The following is a 20700-nucleotide window of genomic DNA, read 5'->3' on the forward strand; positions in this document are numbered from 1 at the left end:
GACAAAAACCATAGGATTTCACTCATATGTGGAATGTAAGAAACAAAACAGATGAACATATGGAAGGGATAGGGAAGAGACAGACAGGGAAACAAACCATAAAAGACTCTTAATGATAGAGAACAAACTAAGGGTTGATGGAGGGAGGTGGGTGGGGGATGGGCTAGATGGGTGATGGGTACTAAGGAGGGCACTTGTGATGAGCACTGGGTATCATAAGTGACGAATCACACTCAATTCTACTCATAAGACCAATATTGTACTGTATGTTAACTAACTAAAATTTAAATAAAAAAAGAAATTTTGTAAGATAATAAATAGTTATGGTTGTTTTTAAGCCACTAAATTTTGGGATAATTTGTTATGCATCGATAGACAGCTAATACCTTTGTGATTATAGAATTCTACTGCTCAATACCACCTGAAACAGACAGGGTTGCAAATTTAAGAGGAAATCACAAGGATTCATCAATACTAGTAAGTTATTCTGGTCTGTTCCTTGGACTAAATTCCTCACTTTTTCCTGACCCTTTTCTTCTGGATGGTTCCGATGACCAAGTATTCTCCAGCAGGCACTGAGTTTGTCCAGTCAGCCCATTTACAATCTCAGCCTCCTGGTCTCTTGACCTCCTGGAAACCATCTCTGTCAACAAATGAGTCAGTGGGTACAAATCGGGCAGACTAGGGGCACAAACCCTCAAAGTTTCTAAGAAGTCACACATGCCGTCCAGGCAGAATTCCACAGCACTGTTTGACCTGGCGTCCATTTTTAAAAACCATTAGAAGGTGCATTTTAATCAAGTCCACGCTTGATTTCAACTTAATCTGACCCATATTAAAACCCAAAAATGAAATCTATGTTATCATTTTACTCAGTTCTAAATTTGCTCTTTTGTTCTAATGGGCTTTGATGGCTTTGATTGTTATTAACATTTGCAATTGTTGACTCTGGCTTTTATTTGTTTTAGCTGCTTTTCAGGGTTTTATGGAAGTAATTTTTTTGCCCATATTAAATTGACTATAATATTTTAAGATTCTTTTCAACTTTGCTCACATTAGCCCATTTGTTGTTTTAACAGATCTTAAGTTGTTTCAGCTGTTTTTTGGTTAAATATTTTCACTTAGAAATTATCATCTGGATGTTAAAGCATTTTAAGAATGCAATTACATTTACTTCAGTGCTTTTGCATTCATATCTGCTTTTAATATTTTAATACCTTATTGAGTTCTAATCTGTTCTTGGAATATGATTACAAAATGCTGTGGGGAGAGGAAACACCATAGTAAGAGACTACTTCAACTTGTGTTTCAGTACAAAGGGCCAATACAGAAGTTTTAATGAGGATTCATGGAGGTTCAGAATACCTTGGTCCCAGCTCTGGCCACCCTGGCCAACTAACTGAGTCAAAGTCACTTCGCGGCTCCAATCTGTTTACTCATCTGTGAAATGAGGCATCCTGTATTTGGGGCCAAGTTCGGAAGGTGACATGGCAACTGTTACGGACAGCAGCTGCAATCTTCACCATTCTTCCCATCGCATGGGCTTCTAGAGGTTCAAAATTTTTTAAATTTATTTTCTAGAGAAATCTTATCTTACCGTGGTAAGTGGAAAGCCTATGTCCCTTTCCATCAGTAAGAGGTCATGGTAAAAATAAATACGAGAGAAAACCAGCAGGGTTACTAAATTCTAGCTAGGTACTCTGAAGGCTGGCCCAGTTTGAGAATTGTTTAAGTACTCAACCGAGGCAGTTTTCTTGATGTTAAAAAAAAGATGTAGTGTGGGGTTGAAAGAGAACTGGAGAGCATAACTTTCTGACTCTGTGACTCAGGGTCATGTAATAAGGTTCCTGGTCTGACCTGAAGTCAAGGATGAGTTACCACCAGCAGTGAGTCTCATACTTTCTGAAAAGCTGGTGTAAGGTATGTGGTGGAACAAAACGTTTACTAATATTCCAGGAACAGGTTTCCTGGCTCTTCAGGTCTTCTCTTTTATGTGTTGTCTCTTTACCCATCCAAGGTGGAATGCATTCTGTTAAAAGGCCAGAAATGTGAGCTGACCTATTTTAAATCTTAGTAATGTCAGGTGGACCTTTGGGATGGGGGGTAATCGAGGATGCAGAGGAGAGTCCCCTCTGCTGGAAGGTGGTTCCCCCCCGGAAAGAGGCCAGGAAAGAGCTCGGGAGAAGGCGAATGGCTGCAATACAGAGGCATTCGGCAAGTAATTTAGAGGTTGTTTTCGTCTGGGTTACCTGATGGTCTCTAGTACATTCCAAATATACAAAAGTGTCTTATGAACTCAAATCTTATACCAAACGTGAGGCATTATGGAATTATCCCCTTAGACTGTGATGTGGTAATTATGAGTGACAGCAGGATGACCCTCACACAGTTCACCCTGGTGCGGGAAGGCGATTCATTCAAAGGCCAACTTCAGGAAACTGGGAGTTCATCTAGGGGTGACCCAGTAAAATCTGAGCTCAGCAAACATGAATCCCTGAGTCAGCATTTCCCAAAGCACTTTCTCAAGAATGTCAGGGCCAAGAGAACTCCGTGAAAACGTTTAAAAATTTAAATTTAAAAAAGGCTCCGTGACCCTTTTGGTAAAGTCTACTTACTATACCATTCTCTTAAAAATCTACAGTTCACACTGGTACAGTAAGAGCTCTGAGAAGTCCTGTAATAAAAAATGCACTCACCTTTGTTCAGTCAAGTCTGTAATTTGTTGGCAAACAAGTTTTCATGAATAGCCTAGCAAAACTCGTATTCGGGGCCATCCTCACTGATTTCTTTTTTTCTATTTTTTAATTTTTTTTAATGTTTATTTTTGAGAGAGAGAGAGAGAGAGAGAGAGAGAGGAGACAGAGCACGAGTGGGGGAGGGGCAAACAGAGGGGAAGACATGGAACCTGAAGCAGGCTCCAGGCTCCGAGTTCTAAGCACAGAGCCCAAAGAGGGACTCCAACTCATGACCCACAAGATCATGATCTGAGCTGAAGTCGGACCCTTAACTGACTGAACCACCCAGGTGCCCCCATCCTAAGTGATTTCTAATGGAGCATCAAGACCAACCCAGCACTCTGGCCAGGACAAAGGAAAATACTGAGTAAGAAACAATGTTCTATTTCCTCAGATGCTTTAAGGAAGGGTGGTTTTACTCTGGAATTAATGTAGAAGTATTCCCTGGAAATTCTTGGGACATATCAGGTATTTTGGTAATCAAGCACTTTGGGCGGCCTCTCATTTAATACCATAATAACCCCATGAGGATAGGCACTATGGTTTCCCCCATGTGTAGAGATGAGGAAAATCAAGCTCCAAGATGAGCAATTTGTCAAATGTCAGTGTTAAGCGGTGGATCCAGGACTTGAAGCCAGGCCATCCCCAGTCTTCAACTATTCCACAGGCAACCTCTCCTCTGGAAAAGTAAATTTCCCAATGGGCACATTTTACCATCTTCTCCCCAAATTCCATCCTATGTACGCAGAAATGAGTTCACAGAAAACAAATACCCTTTTTCCTTCCTCCTAATTCTCTGGGTTACGAATCTACTTCAGAGGGGAAGAGAATGGAGAGCTAGTCACTTCCCAGAGCAGCTAGTTTGGACACCCAGACCCAACTCTGAAAACTACCCCTCGGCAGTTTATTCAGACTATTCTTATACAAAGCAAACACTTAGGCAATCTAATCTGTCCAAACATTTACATCCCACCCAATCTTTTAAAAACTTTGGGTTCTGCCAACACTTTTGGTCGGGCCTTGGAAGGCAGTTCCCATGGCTCATTTTGTGTTGCAAGAAAATATAAATGTCAAGATCGGCAATGGTTTATTAGGTCCCACTGATAACTACAACGTACAATACTTTGGGTATTTTTCCAACATGGGCTCTCCCAGAACAGGCAGAAAAAAGGTTTTATCTGAGAGTCCTCAGATTTTGGCCTTATCATCCATTACACTGTCTTCTTAGAACTCCACTGGGAGGCGGGGAACATAAGGCTTCTAGCCAGGTCCTGTTGCCCACTGGGGGCCCTGTACGGCCTAGGCCCAGGCAGCCCCACTCTGTCTGATGGCTGGAACTGAAGGTTCTGTTCTACTCAGTCCTCCAGCCACTGGGAGCCAAGCCTAGAAGCAGGATGGGTCCCCATTCCTACCTGCAATGGGCTTAGACTGGGGTGTACAGCATTTAAAGAGCCAAATGACATGCCGGTCCCTGGAGTCACATTTCTGTATCACCCACCCTCATAAAGGTAGACCTGTGTTTGACCTAGAGACTCCACAAAAGTCTGGAACAATCACCTCAGTAACCCACTGGGCTTCCCTATTCATGCATTCACTCTTGTCAATCTTCCTTTCCTTCCTCCCTCCCTCCTTTCCCACCTCCCTCCCCCTTCAAGCCTCCCTCCCTCTCTTCCTTCCTTCTTACCTCCCTCCCTCCCTCTCTTCCTTCCTTCTTACCTCCCTCCCTTCCTCCCTTCCTTCCTGCCTTCCTTCCCTTCTTCCTTCCTTCCTTCCTTCCTTCCTTCCTTCCTTCCTTCCTTCCTAATTTTCATTAAACCCTTACCATATGCCAGGCACTGTTTTAGTTGCTAAGGAGATGGGGGAGTACAATAAATATGGTCCTGCTCTTATGATGAATCATATCTGGCTCTGAATGAAGGGGACCCTATATTTACTTGTTGTTCACCTAATCCATTTCTTCTCAACCACACAGCTGGACTACATTTCCCAGGATCTCTTGTAGTCAGGTACAGACGTATGACTTGACTGAGTGCTGGCCAATGGAATGGCCAAGGCAGAAGCCATGTACACTACCTCCAGACATGACAGATGGAACCTCCCACCAAACCCCACGTGCGTTCTTTCTTCCATCATATACAGCCCTATGGCAGAGGGCCCACAAAACGGGCGTTAAGTGAGGCATTAAGTGATAGTGGATCCATAAGGCAGAACGAGCTAAAGTCCTTGGATCACTTTGTGGAAGTGACTTTGTGGAACTCAGCAATTCCACCTACCCACCACCTACTCACACTGGTCTGTAATGTGAGTGAGAAGTACATCCATTTGGAGTAAGCCACTGAGATCTGGGAGTTGTTTATTATAGCAGTGAGCCTTCCCTGACCAATATTCAGTCATGAGATTAAGTTACTAATTATACCTTGTTTCTCTGGCAAGGATCCTAAAGAAGTATTTCTCGCAGGAGCATTTACATTTTTGACCAACCAAGGGGTCTCAAACTTAGCTTCATTCTTCAGGTAAACAGCAACCAATAGGTAGCAGCTTAGGGTCATTTCTGCAGGATTTAACAAGGGTTACAGCTAACCAAATGGGTATAGGCAGAATCAGTGCGACCAATCAGCGAACGAAGATGAACCACTCAATAAGTGGCTAGGACAACTGACCAACAAGAAGAAAATTAAAACTGGATTCATAGTGGGGCGCCTGGGTCGCTCAGTCAGTTGAGCGTCTGACTTCTGCTCGTGTCATGATCTCATGGTTTGTGAGTTCAAGCCCTGCGTCGGGCTCTGTGCTGACAGCTCAGAGCCTGGAACCTGCTTCAGATTCTGGATTCTGTGTCTCCCTCTCCCTGCCCCTCCCCTGCTCGCACTCTGTCTCTCAAAAATGAATAAACATAAAAAAAAAAAAAAACTGGATTCATAGTTCACATCACACAAAAATAATTCCAGGCCAACTGAAAACTGAAATGTAAAAAGCAAAACCTTAAAGCTTTTCGAGGTATAAACAGGACAAAGTATTTAATACAAGCACTAGGGAAAAACATCTTGAACTGGACACAAAAGCACAACCAAATAGGAAAAGATTGGAAGAAAACTGATTACATTCAAATAAAAGTTCAGCATGGCAAAAGCCTTCACAAACAAAAAGACAAACAATAATCTAGAACAAGGGACAGCCAGCTATAGCCCATGGGCCCAAATCTGGCCCTCTGCCTGTTTTGTGTGAATGGAGTTTTACGGGAATACAGCCATGCTTATCTGCTTATGTGTTGCCTGTGGCTGCTCTCATGCTACAACGACAGAGTTGGAGAGTTGCACCAGAGACTCTGTGGGCCGCCATGCCTAAAGTATTTACTATCTGGCCCTATGCAAAAGGGGTTTAGAAGAAATTATATGCAACACACATAATTGACCAAAAGTTAGCGTGTGCTCAATTCACTCACACATAGAAGGACGCATTGTGTGCTGAGGCTAAGAAATGAAAATAGCACATATGTCCCGTCAGCATGGGAACAGATAAACCGTGACGTGCTTACACACTCAAATATGATATAGTAGGAGTGAATTAGGTTTGAATGCATTGACAAAGGCAAATTTCAACTTCGAGGTGCGTACAACATGATATTTTTAAAATACATCAAACAAATACCACATACATTGTTTAGGGGGTGTACACAAGTCATAAGCCACAAAAACATGCAGAGAAAAATATTCCTTGCCTTCGGTGCAGTAGTTTCTGTTGAGGTGGTTGAGGAAGAAGAAGAAATGATGAAGCAGCTTTTGGCTACTTCTGTATCTTTAAACATTTGTATTAAATAAAAAAAAATGGCAGCATGCATTACATATCAGTGGTGAGTATATCATGTTGTATTATTTTCTGTACTTTGCTCTACATTTAAAATGTTCTACTTTAAGTAATAAGAATGTAAGAGTAGAAAGGTCCAGATCTGTGGATAAGTTATTCTATTGTATTCTATTCTATTGCATTCTATGCTATGCTATGCTATGCTATGCTATTCTATTCTATTCTATTCTATTCTATTCTATTCTATTCTACTAAGTTTTTATTTTAACTCCAGTTGACACACGGTGTTATATTTGTTGCAGGGGTACAGTATAGTGATTGAACAATTCTACACATAACTCAGTGCTCATCAAGATAAGTGTGCGTTTAATCCCCTTCATCTGTTTCACCCATCCCCACGTGTCTCCCCTCTGGTAACCATCTGTGTGTAGTCTATAGTTAAGAGTTTGTTTTTTGGTTTCTAGCTCTCCTGTTTTCTGGTTTTTGGTTTTTTGGGTTTTTTTTTTTTTTTTGCTTGTTTGTTTTGTTTAAGAACCGAGACTCTGCAAATTTAATAAGATTACGCAAAGTTGCACACTGTAAGTGGTAGGGCTTGGTTGCCAACTCACACTTCAGTTATCCTTGTCCAGCAAAACAGCACATGTTGATTACATCATATGCAAGGACAACTTGCTCTTCAAGCAGAATAATAACTGGCTTTCCCTACACGTTATTCCTCTAGGTAGAAGAATGTGGGGACGAGCTACCATGAGTCTTTGGGTCACCGAGTAGTTGCACGTACTACTCTCAGTCATTTAGAGTTCATGTAATCCAAGCCACTAACATCTGACGTCCGCCTCTGTAGAGGAGAACCAGACTCTGCGGTGCTGGGTTGGGACAAGCAACCTCTTTCTAGGGGCGCCGCCAGCGTGGCTACCCAGCCTCCCTCCCTCCTGTTCTGACAGCGCTCCTTTTTTCTGACCTTGCTGTCTTGTCCAATTTCAGCACACTTACTACGAAGTTAAGGCAACTGGAGAAAAGAACATGGTCCGCACAGAGAAAGCTGGTTTCACGAGGGAGTATGCGTGGCCATCACACAGCCCCGTCACTTAGCCCAGCAAAGCATGTGACACTTGTAGGTTACGTTTGCACACCTGGCAGAAGCCTGACCAGGCAAACCAAAGAGACGCTGCCGCCAGTTACTTGGCACAAGCATCAATGGGCACATCTTGTTTCTCCTTCAGCAGCTGCATAGGATCCCATTATTGCTAAAGTCAAAAGGTGATTTCTGTTGGCCAGTGTGTTAAACAAAGGCTTTCTCATGGTCTTAATTCTATTTATTCTTTGCCCTGCTATCATAAAAAAAAAAGACAATTCGGCCCAGAAATTTTCAGCAGGCTCTCGAAATATCTCTCCTTCCTATGCATCTGGTCCTTTACTCTTACAAACCTGTTAAGAAGCCATAATACAAATTCTGGGGTTATTACCGAAAAGAATCTTCAAACAGTTATCATTGAAACAACAAACTGAAGATTTGTTGCAAGATGCCCTGTAAGTTTTAATGTAACTAAACATCAGCCAATCGTGTAAATATTTAATCACTGTGTTCAATACAATCCTTTCTTTTTTTTTTTTTTTTTCATTTAAGACAGGGAATACTTTATTCAAACCCATCAGAGAAATGGACAGCTTGGATCTATAACAAAGCGTTGTGTTTTAAAGCATAGGTCAGTAATTGTATATGAGAGTATACACTGCTACATACAAATTAACTGATCAGAGCACAACTTTTCAATATTCAAAACAGAATAAGCTTCCCTGTAAAAGCAGCACCTTTGTGACATTTTTAACTTTAGTATTCCTCTCCTTCCTCTTCACCCTCTCCTTCAACAGAATCCACACCAACCTCCTCATAATCCTTCTCAAGGGCAGCCATGTCCTCACGGGCCTCAGAAAACTCTCCTTCCTCCATGCCCTCACCCACATACCAGTGAACAAAGGCACGCTTGGCATACATCAGGTCAAACTTGTGGTCCAGGCGAGCCCAGGCCTCAGCAATGGCTGTGGTGTTGCTCAGCATGCACACAGCTCGCTGTACTTTGGCCAGGTCTCCACCAGGTACCACAGTGGGAGGCTGGTAATTAATGCCAACTTTGAAGCCAGTGGGGCACCAGTCCACGAACTGGATGGTACGCTTGGTCTTGATGGTGGCAATGGCAGCATTGACATCTTTGGGAACCACATCACCACGGTACAACAGGCAGCAAGCCATGTATTTACCATGGCGAGGGTCGCATTTCACCATCTGGTTGGCTGGCTCAAAGCACGCATTGGTGATCTCTGCTACAGAAAGCTGTTCATGGTAGGCTTTCTCAGCAGAGATGACAGGGGCATATGTGGCCAGAGGGAAGTGGATGCGGGGATAGGGCACCAGGTTGGTCTGGAATTCTGTCAGATCCACATTCAGGGCTCCATCAAATCTGAGGGAAGCAGTGATGGAAGACACAATTTGACCTATCAACCTATTTAGGTTAGTGTAGGTTGGGCGTTCGATATCGAGGTTTCTACGACAGATGTCATAGATGGCCTCGTTGTCTACCATGAAGGCACAATCAGAGTGCTCCAGGGTGGTGTGGGTAGTGAGGATGGAGTTGTAGGGCTCAACGACAGCAGTGGAAACCTGGGGGGCTGGGTAAATGGAGAACTCCAGCTTGGACTTCTTGCCATAATCGACAGAGAGACGTTCCATCAGCAGGGAGGTGAACCCGGAACCAGTTCCCCCTCCAAAGCTGTGGAAAACCAAGAAGCCCTGAAGACCCGTGCACTGGTCGGCCAGTTTCCGAATTCGGTCCAAGACAAGGTCGATGATCTCCTTGCCGATGGTGTAGTGCCCTCGCGCATAGTTATTGGCAGCATCTTCCTTGCCCGTGATGAGTTGCTCGGGATGGAAGAGCTGGCGGTAGGTGCCAGTGCGAACTTCATCAATGACTGTGGGTTCCAGGTCTACAAACACTGCCCTGGGCACATGCTTGCCAGCGCCCGTCTCACTGAAGAAGGTGTTGAAGGAGTCATCTCCTCCCCCAATGGTCTTGTCACTTGGCATCTGGCCATCGGGCTGGATGCCATGTTCCAGGCAATAGAGCTCCCAGCAGGCATTGCCGATCTGAACACCAGCCTGGCCAACGTGGATGGAGATGCATTCACGCATGGTTGCTGCTTTGTGGCTGCCGAGCAGATGGCGGAGAGGAGGAGAGGTTGTTGCTTCTTACAGCGCGACTCTTAGGCGGTCGATGTAAGAGAACCTTACAATCCTTTCTTGGAAAACTTACTCAGGGATTACAAGGGCTACAATATGGTGATCACCTAAAATATGGCGCCATCTTGAAAGTGTACAATATAATGGATGGAGAGCACATGATTCCTCCTCTAAACGTTTTTCACAAGGATGCAGTGGCCTGAATTTCCCAAAGAACAGAAATGCGGTGCTGGTAAAGTACACAGATATCCAACTTTGAAATGAAACTTAGATGTGAAATTTCAAAATGAAAGTCCTTTTGAACAGATCCCACAATATTTCAGTATCTCTCATTTGTACAGAGGTTGGATTCCTTTAGCTAGAGCCATGTTCACAAATGTCATCAAATACGTTTTAAAACTGAAGGACTCTTCCAAGATCTTGTGATTAAAGCAGTGTTAACAGAATTCAAACAAGGAAAATATAACCTTCGTGTTGATTTCATGTTATTCCTTTTATGTAGACTCATAGGCCATTTTTAAGCAGAGACTGGTCTGGAAATGGGGATAAAACTCTCTGGGGACAAACCAACAGTTTTCCATACGAGGCAGAAATCATCCTTGGTGGTACAAAGCAAAACTAACAAAGGTAGGCATTTATTGGTAAATACTTCCAGTACATTTCTAAAATTCTCAGGTCTGACATTCAGCCTGTATGGGAATCCGGTTCCAAGACAAGCTCTTGGCTAGGACTGAAGCCACACACCCCCTGATTCTGCTAACAGTAATTTATCCCTGTTGCCATTCCTGGCCTCTATCCCACTTTTGGTTCTCACATCTCCAATTTCTGCTCAATCGTTCTTCTTTAATGTCCCAACTATACTTCCAGTCAAGTACCTCTACAACGAAATCCACCTGTTCAAAACAAACAAACACGCTAACAAACAATAAACAAGGCCTCCCTGCTCCCAACCTAAAGGGAGACATTCAATCTCTTTCCCAATAAACCGTGACTGTTACCAAACCTTTAAAAAGAGCTATGATCATATGACTAAGACGAGCCTTTCTAACTCATCCAAAAACATTCTTAGGGTCAATATTCTCTGAAGAAGATGGGAAAAGCATAGGACTTTCAGCAAGTTTTTATTCAAAACCCCTGCAGACAGAAGAACCCCTTAGTAAAAGCCTCTATATGCCTAGTCATCTGTATTAGGACACTTAGAGCGAATTTATTTTTTTTAATGTTTAATTTTAATTCCTGTTAACGTATAGCGTTACACTAAATAGTAATTCAACATTTCCATTAGAGCTAACTAAAAATTTTTTAATGTTAGAGCACCTGGGTATCTTAGTCAGTTAAGGGTCCGACTTCAGCTCAGGTCACGATCTCACATCACAGTTGGTGGGTTTAAGCCCTGTGTTGTGGTCTATGCTGACAGCCCAGAGCCTGAAGCCTGCTTTGGATTCTGTGTCTGCCTCTCTCTCTCTGTCCCTCCCCCACTCATGCTCTGTTTCCAGCTATCAAAAAATGAATAAACATTTTAAAAAATTAAAAAAAAATGTTAATGTTTATTTTTTGAGAGAGACACAGAAAGACAGAAAGAGAATGAATGGCGGGGTGCGGGGGGGGGGGGGAAGCAGACAGAGACAAAGACTCTGAAGCCGACTCCAGGCTTTGAGCTGTCAGCACAGGGCCCTATGCAGGGTTTGAACTCACGAGCCATGAGATCATGACCTGAGCCAAAGTTGGACGCTTAACTGACTGAGCCACCCAGGTGCGCCCATTGGCCCCAATTCAAATGATAGCTTTCATTTGCTTCTGTTAGAAACCTGTGCTATATTTTTTCTTGCTACCTGAGTCTTTGTTCTAGTAGAGAGAATTCAGCTAAAAAGAGAGTCATATAGAAAAATGAAACTAGTAATGGCAGCAAAGCCTCAGAGAGCTGGGATCATACTAATCTGCTGAGATGGAGGGAAGTGTGTATACCACAGCCAGGAGCTGCTTGGGGGCAAGGGTAAGTATGACAAGTTGAAAAGTCAAAAATGACATGATTCTCCTAAGAAACTATTGCAAAAGATGGAGTTATTCCTCCCCTCAAAGCAATACTTAAAAACTTCTGAAATTATCTGTATATTAAAACTAATTTGATCATACACCTACTCATTCATCCCAATGAATATTTATGGAGCCCCCTCATGTGTCAGGGGGTGTTCTAGCTGGTGGGGATATGGCAGTGAGCAAGGTAGAGGAAGACCCTGTTCTCATGGGGCTTTCGTTCCTGCAAATAAGTAAGCCTACTCAATAAATTTCAGACGGTTGCAAGTGCTCTGAAGAAAATAAACAGGGTGATGCGACAGAGTGGTGGGGTATGATAGCTAAGGACTCTTAAAGGAGGTGACTCTGAAGTGAGGCCTGAATGACAAGGAGGGAACCATAAGAAGATCTGGAGGTCGGATCATTCCAACGAGCATGACCAGCAAGTGCAAAGGTCCTGCCAGGAGAATGCAGAAAGACACCCGTGTGGCTGCAGTGGAGTGAAAGAGGGAGAAGGTGGTATGAGGCCAGAGGCATCGATCATGTGTGGCACAGGAGGTTGTATTAGCGTGCTGGGACTGCCATAGCGAATGCCACAGACTGGGGGCCTTAAGCAACACGAATTTATTTTTCACAGTTCTGGAGCCCGGAAGTCCAAGCTGAAGGTACCGGCAGGGTTGACTTCGTCTGAGGACTCTCTCCTTGGCTTGCAGATGGCCACCCTGTAGATGCCACTTTACATGGCTACCTCTCTGTGCACACTCATCCCTGTGTCTCTCTCTCTCTGTGTGTCCTAATCTCTTATCAGGACACCACTCAGACTGGATTAGGGTCCATCCCTAAAGGCCTCTTCTTAATTACCTACCTGTCTCCAAATACAGTCACATTCTGAGCTACTGGGGAGTAGCTTGAAGTGAGGGCTTCAATATATGGATCTGGGCGGGGTGTATAATTCTGCCCAGGACAGAGGTCATAGAAACAAAGAAAATTCTGGGTTTTCTCCTAAGCTCACAAGAAGGCCACGGAGGGTCTGAGGCAGGGCGGCATCACAAACAATAACTGCCAGCCACGCTGTGTGGAGAACAGACTGTGGGGAGGAGCTGGTGAAGGTGAAAGCAAGAAGGCCCCTTGGGAGGGTGTCTGCAGCAGCCCCGACAAGTACTGGTGATGGTGTGCACCAGGGTGGAAGCACAGAGGTGGGAGAGGCCAGACGCAGGATGTATGTGGGAGGTGGAGAAGATAGGACTTGTGGACGGACTGAACATGAACAATGAGAGGAAGGCTGGCCTTGACTCCTAACTGTTGACTTCTAAGTGTTTGGCTTGAGCAACTGGGTAGACAGTGATGCCATTTACTGAGATGGAAACAGATTTTATTACAGTACACACACGCACAAAAGAGAAACATGACTTCAATACATGATGCTAGGTTCATCATTATAAGTCTTGAAAGCGGATGTGTGGAGATGGAAGGCAAGGCCAAGTGGCCAGTTAGAAAGCAAATCAGGAAATCCCTGGATTCGACTAAGAAGGGTAAGAGCACAGCACTTTTCTCATCAGTTCAAGCAATTTCTTGGAAGAGGCTGGATTCTAGGAGTTATTCAAATTATGGGCGTGTCAGAGAATGTTGGATGTCTTCCAAAATCCATGATCTTCCATAATAACAGAGTTTTTAGAAGAGCTTATGGCTGCCCCCTCGCAGGACTACGTTTCTGGGCCTTCCTTGCAGCTAGGTGTGGCCACAAGATGCCTTTCTGGTGGATGGAGTATAAGTGGAAGTGTTATATGACAACTTCCTGGAGATCAACATTAAAAAAGGCAGGTCTATGCCCTTTGCTCATTACTCTCCTTTCTTTGTCAATATCCTACTGCCTGAACTTAAAATGTGATGCCTGGAACTCCAATTGCGTCTTGGAATCTAAAAATTAGGACCCAATTCTAGGGATGGAAGAGTGATGAGGTGGAAGGTTCTGGATCTTGGGAGACTTTATGAAGCAGAGCCGTCACGCCAGCATCAGATTATCTTCCTCTGGATTTTTAAGTAAGAAAGAAATCCACTTCTATCTTGTTTAAACCCCTTTGTTTTGGGTCTCTGCTTCTTAATGCTGAACTAAACTTGAACTGACATAACGTGAGAGGGACAGTTGTTGGCATGCTGTGGTGGAGGACAGCCATACAATGTTCCAGCATCCTTTCAGCTTAGTGATACCTGGTTTCTAAAGAATCTCTCCCAATCCCATGGCATGAGATAGTCATAAAGTCTGTGTTCGGTTCTTAAAATAAAATCAAGCTAGGTAGATAGACAGATAAATATTTAAGAGCAGAACTATTTGGATTAAAAGAAGCAGAGCTCCAAGGACCACTATTTGGAAACCACTGCCCTAAATGACAGTGATTCTAGAGTTAGTGACTGGGCTGATAATCGTTCTATGGTCTATCAGCTACAGTTCTCCCTCAAAGCTGATAACAGTTGTATTTTAGGAGTTATATGAATAGTTAATATTTTCAGGGTGAAGACAAGCTACATAGGTGGGGAGCCATCGATAGCTGGGAGGTCTGTTTGACTGCACATGTGGCAGAGAGCAAAGTAGGAGATCAGCATTGGGGCTGTTCTGGGTAGCTTGCGTTGTTAGTGTAGCAGGGCCTGCATACCATCCATTAATCCATCAAGCATATCTTTTTGTTAAGAAGAAAGGACAAAAAATAAAAAGGTGAAGTAAACCCACGTATCGATGATCAATGGATTATCAACAAAGGGGCCAAAATCATTCAACAGGAGAATAATAGTCTTTTCAACAGATGGTTCTGGGACAACTGGATATCCACATGCAAAAGAATCAAGTTTGACCCCTTCGTCACACCATTTACAAATATTAACTCAAAATGTATCAAAGAGATAATAAATATAAAAATTAAAAGTAGAAAATCTTAGAGGCAAATATAGGTATAAATTTTCATGACCATGGATTAGGCAGTGGATTTTATTTTATTTTTATTTTATTTTATTTTATTTTATTTTATTTTATTTTTAATGTTTATTTTTGAGAGAGAGAGAGAGAGAGAGAGAGAGAGAGAGAGAGAGAGAATGCAAGTGGGGGAGGGGTAGAGAAAGGGAGACAGAATCCAAAGCAGGCTCCAGGCTCTGAGCTGTCAGCATAGAGCCTGATGCAGGGCTTGAACTCATCAGCTGTGAGATCATAACCCAAGCTGAAGTTGGATGCTTAGCCGACTGAGTCACCCAGGCACCCTGAGGCAGTGGACTTTAAAATATGGCACAAGATGCACATGTAGCAAAAGAAAAAAAAATGTATAAATTGGACTTCATGAAAAAAAAAAAAACTTCTGTGCTTCAAAGGACACCATAAAGAAAGCTAAAAGACGACCCACAAAATAGGAGGAAATGTTTGCAAAGCATATAACTGATATCTAGACTATGTAAAGAATTCTTACAACTTAACAATAAAAAGACAATACAATTTTTAAATGGGCCAAGTATTTGAATAGATATTTCTCCAAAAAAGACATACAAATGAAAGGTATTCAACCTCATTAGTGAGTAAGGAAAAGCAAAATGAAACCACAATGAGATACCACTTCACCCCCACTAGGATGGCTGGAGGTCCTGAGTGCATTTACTCAGCCAGCCTTAACAACCGGCTAGCGGAAAAGGGGTTTCAGTCAAGAAGAGCAACTTTCCCAGACCACAACTCCAGAGAATCCTCAAGAAACAAAGGAGGCAAAGTTATCCCAAAGCCTGGAAGAAACATGGTTTCCTCAAGAGTAGGATCTGAGGGATGGCCACAGAGCAAGGCCCGGAGAGAGCGTGGGGCATGCCATATTTATGGCAGGGAGCCTAAATATCTTTCCAGACTTGAAAACAGCACCAACTTAGAAATCTAAGAAATTTATGCTTGACTTGAAGACTCTTATCTCCAATTAGGAGACACCACAGGATATTAATACGTGTTTCACAGACCATACAGAGATCTACAATATGGTTGGAAGACAATGGATTAAACAATTACAACTCTTTTTTGTTGTTTTGAACTGCGGGACATTCTCAGAGGCTTTAATGTGCTAATCTGCACTCTGAATTGTTAAGATAGGAAAATCACACACAGCACTCCCAACTGTATTTGACCACAGAGTTCCCTTTCAGGCAGGATTTCAGAGATCCACTCTTTCAAGCACTCCATTGAGAAATACTGTTCATTCAGGGAAATGGAAACCCATATTCAGCAAAACACAAGCATGTTTGTTTCAAAACAAAAAAACACCTCTTTGTCCTGTGAACCTTTCTGCGTGTGTGATGCTTTGCTTCCCTTATTGTCTTAGTAAAAGTACCTGAGAAGCAGGAAGGTATATTGGAATGGGTACAGGCTTTTAAGGAAGATAAACTCGAGTGCGACCTCGGTTTCCCCAGATGTGCTGATCATCACACACCTCAGGGTTGTTATGAGGATAAAAATGAGACAAAGTATTTGAATTATCTAGCAAGGGGCTGGCCATAAGAGAAGGCAACAATAAGTATATAATTCCCTCCACCTCCCTCCTTATCTTTAAGCCCTCAAGCTCTTATAGTTCTGTTCGAGGGGCAAAGTAGGCCAAGTCGCAGGTCCTCCAGTGTTAACCGGAAGGTGTGCACGTTGCCAGTGTGGCAGTGGTGGCAAACTGTCCAACTCCAGGACCCAGAGGACCAGGGACTCCAAGACAGATTTGGAGCCAGCCATGAGGGGAGGCCTTTCTCAGCAGAGCAGGCCCTGTGGCTAGTGGCACATGTAAGCATCCCTCTGCCATTAAACAGCTTTTCCTCCAATACTTCTCCTGGAAAACCTCATTCTGCATTGGTGGGACTCTTTTAAAGCTCCCACATTGTAGCTACATCCTAGGTGCTGGGCAGTTTATAGTAACAACCTCATTAATTCTGCCAGCAACTCAAAGTTCACGAGTAAAGAAAACAGAGTCAGAAAGATAGAAAACCTTTGAAAGTCACAAGATTGGAACCTATAGGTGTAACCCCAGTTAACCACTGCTCTTGGCTCACAATGAGCTCCATCTTCTCTCACAGTGAGCCCCTCTGATATCCAGTCCTGCAGCCAACTCCTGGGGGTGGTCTTGGGAAGGCAGCTCACCCACATCAAGAATGCAGTGTTGGATGGTAATTGCATATGTCTTCATCTTTCTATCATTCGGTCCTTACATGGCAGATTGCAGGGGGTCTGCAAATACACAAGTGTGTCTTCTGAGGACTGGTAATGTCTTGGGTTGGAATTCGTTCTTTGATGTTTGGGAAAAGAAGATTAATAAGGAAAAACTTCTTGGTTCCAGGCTGGTAGATGATTTGCCATGTAATTTTCATTCCCCTATCATCCATCAGCTCTGGGTCATGGGGACCTGTCTCCTACCTCCTTGGGGTTTTCCCCAGAATCCTTATCAGAAAACACTTACCCACCTTTCACCAGCAACAGAGTGGTCGGGGATTCAAAAAATATGTGTAGGACCACTGGTGATGGATGGAAGAAAGGTGTTACAAAAAAGCCTGGTGTGTTTATTGCCCGAGCCAAGGAGAGAAAATAGTCTTCATTGGACACATGTATCTGATAGCATCTGGATCCATTTAGTAGGCATATTTATTTCATAACAACATGAGATCATGATGCCAGGATGATTAATGATCTTTTATATTCTACCGCTCTTTTTGCATAAATCCACAAGTCTGTTAGGGAGATTAATTATCTGAGATGGGGCAAGTATGCATTTTGGTTACTTCCAAATTATAGCACCTGAGTTCTTGGAAAATAATTTCAAAGTTCTTAAGTAATGTTCTTCCATGTTCCCAAGGGGAAATATGGATATAATCCTCAAATTGAGCAAGACACAAAAAAAGGAAGAAAGAGAATTTGAGCTGAAATTTCAGTGATAAGGCTGAAAAATTTACTGCCAAATGCATTTTTAAATATGCAGACATTATAACCACACTGGAGATAGAACACTGGGAAAGAAACACCGTTCTCACTATGGCCAACTTCAGAATAGTGATGTTCGCCTTGAACTCCGGGAGGATGCAGGGTCTGGAGTAACAATTGCCAAGGCACCACCCAACCTCCATAGAAGCGCAAGGCTCTCTCCCTTCATGCCTCACGTGGGAGGGGTGGCCTAGACAGTCACAGCCAGATGGGGCGGGATTTTTCATGTTTCACAGAGCATGAGAGGTCCTGGCCTTTGCATGACAGTCCTTTTGGACTGCCGTCTAGAGCAAGTTCCTCTCCTGGGTGGTTTCTGGAATGAGCTGCCACCGTGGGAGGCATCCTACCCACGGATGGAAAATATGGAACAGGCAGCTGGAGCCAGCTCTGCTCTGCAGCCCTGGAGTACTCTTCCCCAGAGACATCCCCTTCTCCACTCTTTACTGTCGGATCCTGAAAGCCCATCTAGAGCCAACCAGGCAAAGGGATCCAAAGGAGGCTGCTCTGGATCCAAGCAAAGGGGTCTTTGTGAACCAAAACGGAGCGGCCCAAAGTTTCTAGTATGAGAAGCAGCTAAGAGGGATCTAGAGGTATTAACAGCCAGTGAGTGACAGAGGACCTTCCACATCTGCCTGGTGGTGTTCTCTAGGTAAATGTCGCTGCAGTCAGCACACCAGAGTCACAATGTTAGGCTAGGACCAACCTAGAACACCAGTAAAATATCCTCCCTGAGGTTCTCAGGTACCAGCACAGCACCCAGTGATGAGGCAGTGTCACCCAGAAGAATGGCACTAAATGCAAGACTCCAGGGAAGGAGTATCAATAGTGACATGGAAAAACCTGAAAGGGAGGGTTCTGGAAGAGGTGACACAGTCAAGACCCAATACGAATTCCTATCAGGCCCACAGCCTTGGTTCTTCCTACAAAAACAGAAACAAGAAAGTAGAAACTCATCTAAACTGTACTGCTTTACCCACAGAACTGGCTTGTATGAGTACCACATTTATGAGCTAGCACATATCATATTATTCATGACAACTTTAGAGGCGATTTATCATCTGCCTCCCCATTCCCTCTTTAGCCAAAGCAGACAAGAGTGTCTGCCAGAGATTTGTAAAAACAGCCCATGCTGACTGCCTGCCTCCTGCCCTATAGCTCTCTAATCTGAGTCTACGTGGGCCTTGCCAGGAGCTCAGCCACTGTCCCGGCTGACAGGGGACGTACAGGTGCCTGGAACCAGTGACGCCCATATGTGCTGACTGCCAGAATCACTTGGGGAGGCTTTCCAAACACAGATCCTGGTGTTTCTCCCAGAACTGGCAGATCAGAGTCTCCTCCTGGATGAGGGGGTTCAGGAACCAGAACAGCAAGAGTTGTAAGAGGTACACAACTCATAAATGCAGACCTTACATCAGGGGTCAGCAGACCTAGAGCTGCGTGTGATATTCTTCAAATGCAGACTGCCATCTCTAGGGCCAAACCGAGGCCTCACAGGGAAGGGTGGGCTCCTGAGCCCCCTGTGCAATGCAGAGTGGTAGAGGAAGGGGGGCTGAATGAGGAGCCAGAAGGCATAGCAGATCGGGGGCCACGGTGTTCCAATAAGGGGGAAATGGGTACCATCTTGATCAGATGAAGGTAAGTGACTGACATCATTCAGTGTCACTTTCCTTCAGCCAAGGAGACATTGGCTGGCTCAAAGAAGGGGTGTGCCCACTGGGCTCAGCACAGGTAGGAGTGTGTCTGGAGACAGCAGCCCTGAATCTTCCTTACCTGTTGCCTTACCACATTCCCCTGGGCAGCCCCAAGCCCTCCCATTGGATCTTGGATGTTAGCAGACCCTTGGCAGGTGGTGTGCACCAAGCAGCAGCCCAGAGCCTCCCCTTTGGATAGGACTGCTGGCCCTGCTCTTCTCACCTCCCTGACTATGGCCTTTCCAGCTGCATTCTGGCTTCAGTGCCTGTTTCTGGACCTTTTGGTTCTTGTGACTCATTGCCCATCCCTCTTGGGGTCATCGGAGTTTGACTTCTCTCTTTGGGTCTCAGCTCTGTTCTTGCCTACCTCCACCTTCCACCACTTCTGGTGTTCTCTCCAACCGGGTGTAGAGTGTATCTATGTATCCTCTGTGTCTGTGTATCCTCAGGCCCGTGGGATTCCCTCAAATAAGGACTGAAAACCTTACTAGGGAAGGGAGACTCGGACAATGATACTTGAAAGCTCATGTCTTGTACGCAGAAAAGATTTTCTTGGTTTGAACCTACCACTTTGAACCTCAGTCTTCGGAAGTATGTCCCCAAATAAATTAGTTCTAATGCTGCTCCAATAGATAGACCCTCTAGTTCTTGCCTGACCATAAAATCAAAGCATTCTGGAGTTGCTGTGGCAGATCAGTATGGATATCAGGCAGCAGAGGTCACACCCAACAAGCCCCCGCTGAAGGAGGGATCAAAAGGCACCCCATATTTCTTTAAATATTTTTTTAATGTTTATTTATTTTTGACAGGGAGAAAGAGACAGAGCATGAGCGGGAGAGGGCCAGAGAGAGAGGGAGACACAGAATCCGAAGCAGGCTCCAGGCTCTGAGCTGTCAGCACAGAGCCCAACAGGGGGCTTGAACTCACAGACCGCGAGATCATGACCTGAGTCAAAGGCAGACGCTCAACCGACTGAGCCACCCAGGTGCCCCGGACACCCCATATTTCTAATGTCATGTACTGTAAACACTGAGTGGTGTTTCCTCTCCTCTTGACAAGGTGTACTGGCTACAGGAGTGGACAGTTAGCTTGCAGGTGTCCACGCAGAACGCGGTTCAACCACACTGATGCACACATTCAAATTGGAAACCCTGAGTTGCAAACTGAATCTCAAATTACGGGAGGAGATCTCCAGGTAGCCCCGAGAAAAGTGTTAATAAAGGGGATATTAGGGGCACCTGGGTGGTTCAGTTAGTTAAG

At 44.2% G+C, this 20700-nt stretch overlaps 2 protein-coding genes across 4 annotated transcripts in view; both read right to left on the minus strand.

Annotated features, from left to right (window-relative positions):
• The window catches only part of THSD4 (thrombospondin type 1 domain containing 4), a 573132-nt gene that overhangs the window by 381649 nt on the left and 170783 nt on the right, over positions 1 to 20700 (minus strand). The gene's annotated exons all lie outside the window — the stretch shown is intronic.
• LOC131516315 (tubulin alpha-1A chain) lies at positions 8158 to 9796 on the minus strand. Its single transcript, XM_058737200.1, has one exon. It carries the CDS (start codon positions 9721 to 9723, stop codon positions 8368 to 8370), a length of 1356 nt encoding a protein of 451 aa, XP_058593183.1. The 5' UTR covers positions 9724 to 9796; the 3' UTR covers positions 8158 to 8367.

This window comes from Neofelis nebulosa, chromosome 7 (genome assembly GCF_028018385.1).
Source record: "Neofelis nebulosa isolate mNeoNeb1 chromosome 7, mNeoNeb1.pri, whole genome shotgun sequence".
Classification (NCBI taxonomy): Eukaryota; Metazoa; Chordata; class Mammalia; order Carnivora; family Felidae; genus Neofelis; species Neofelis nebulosa.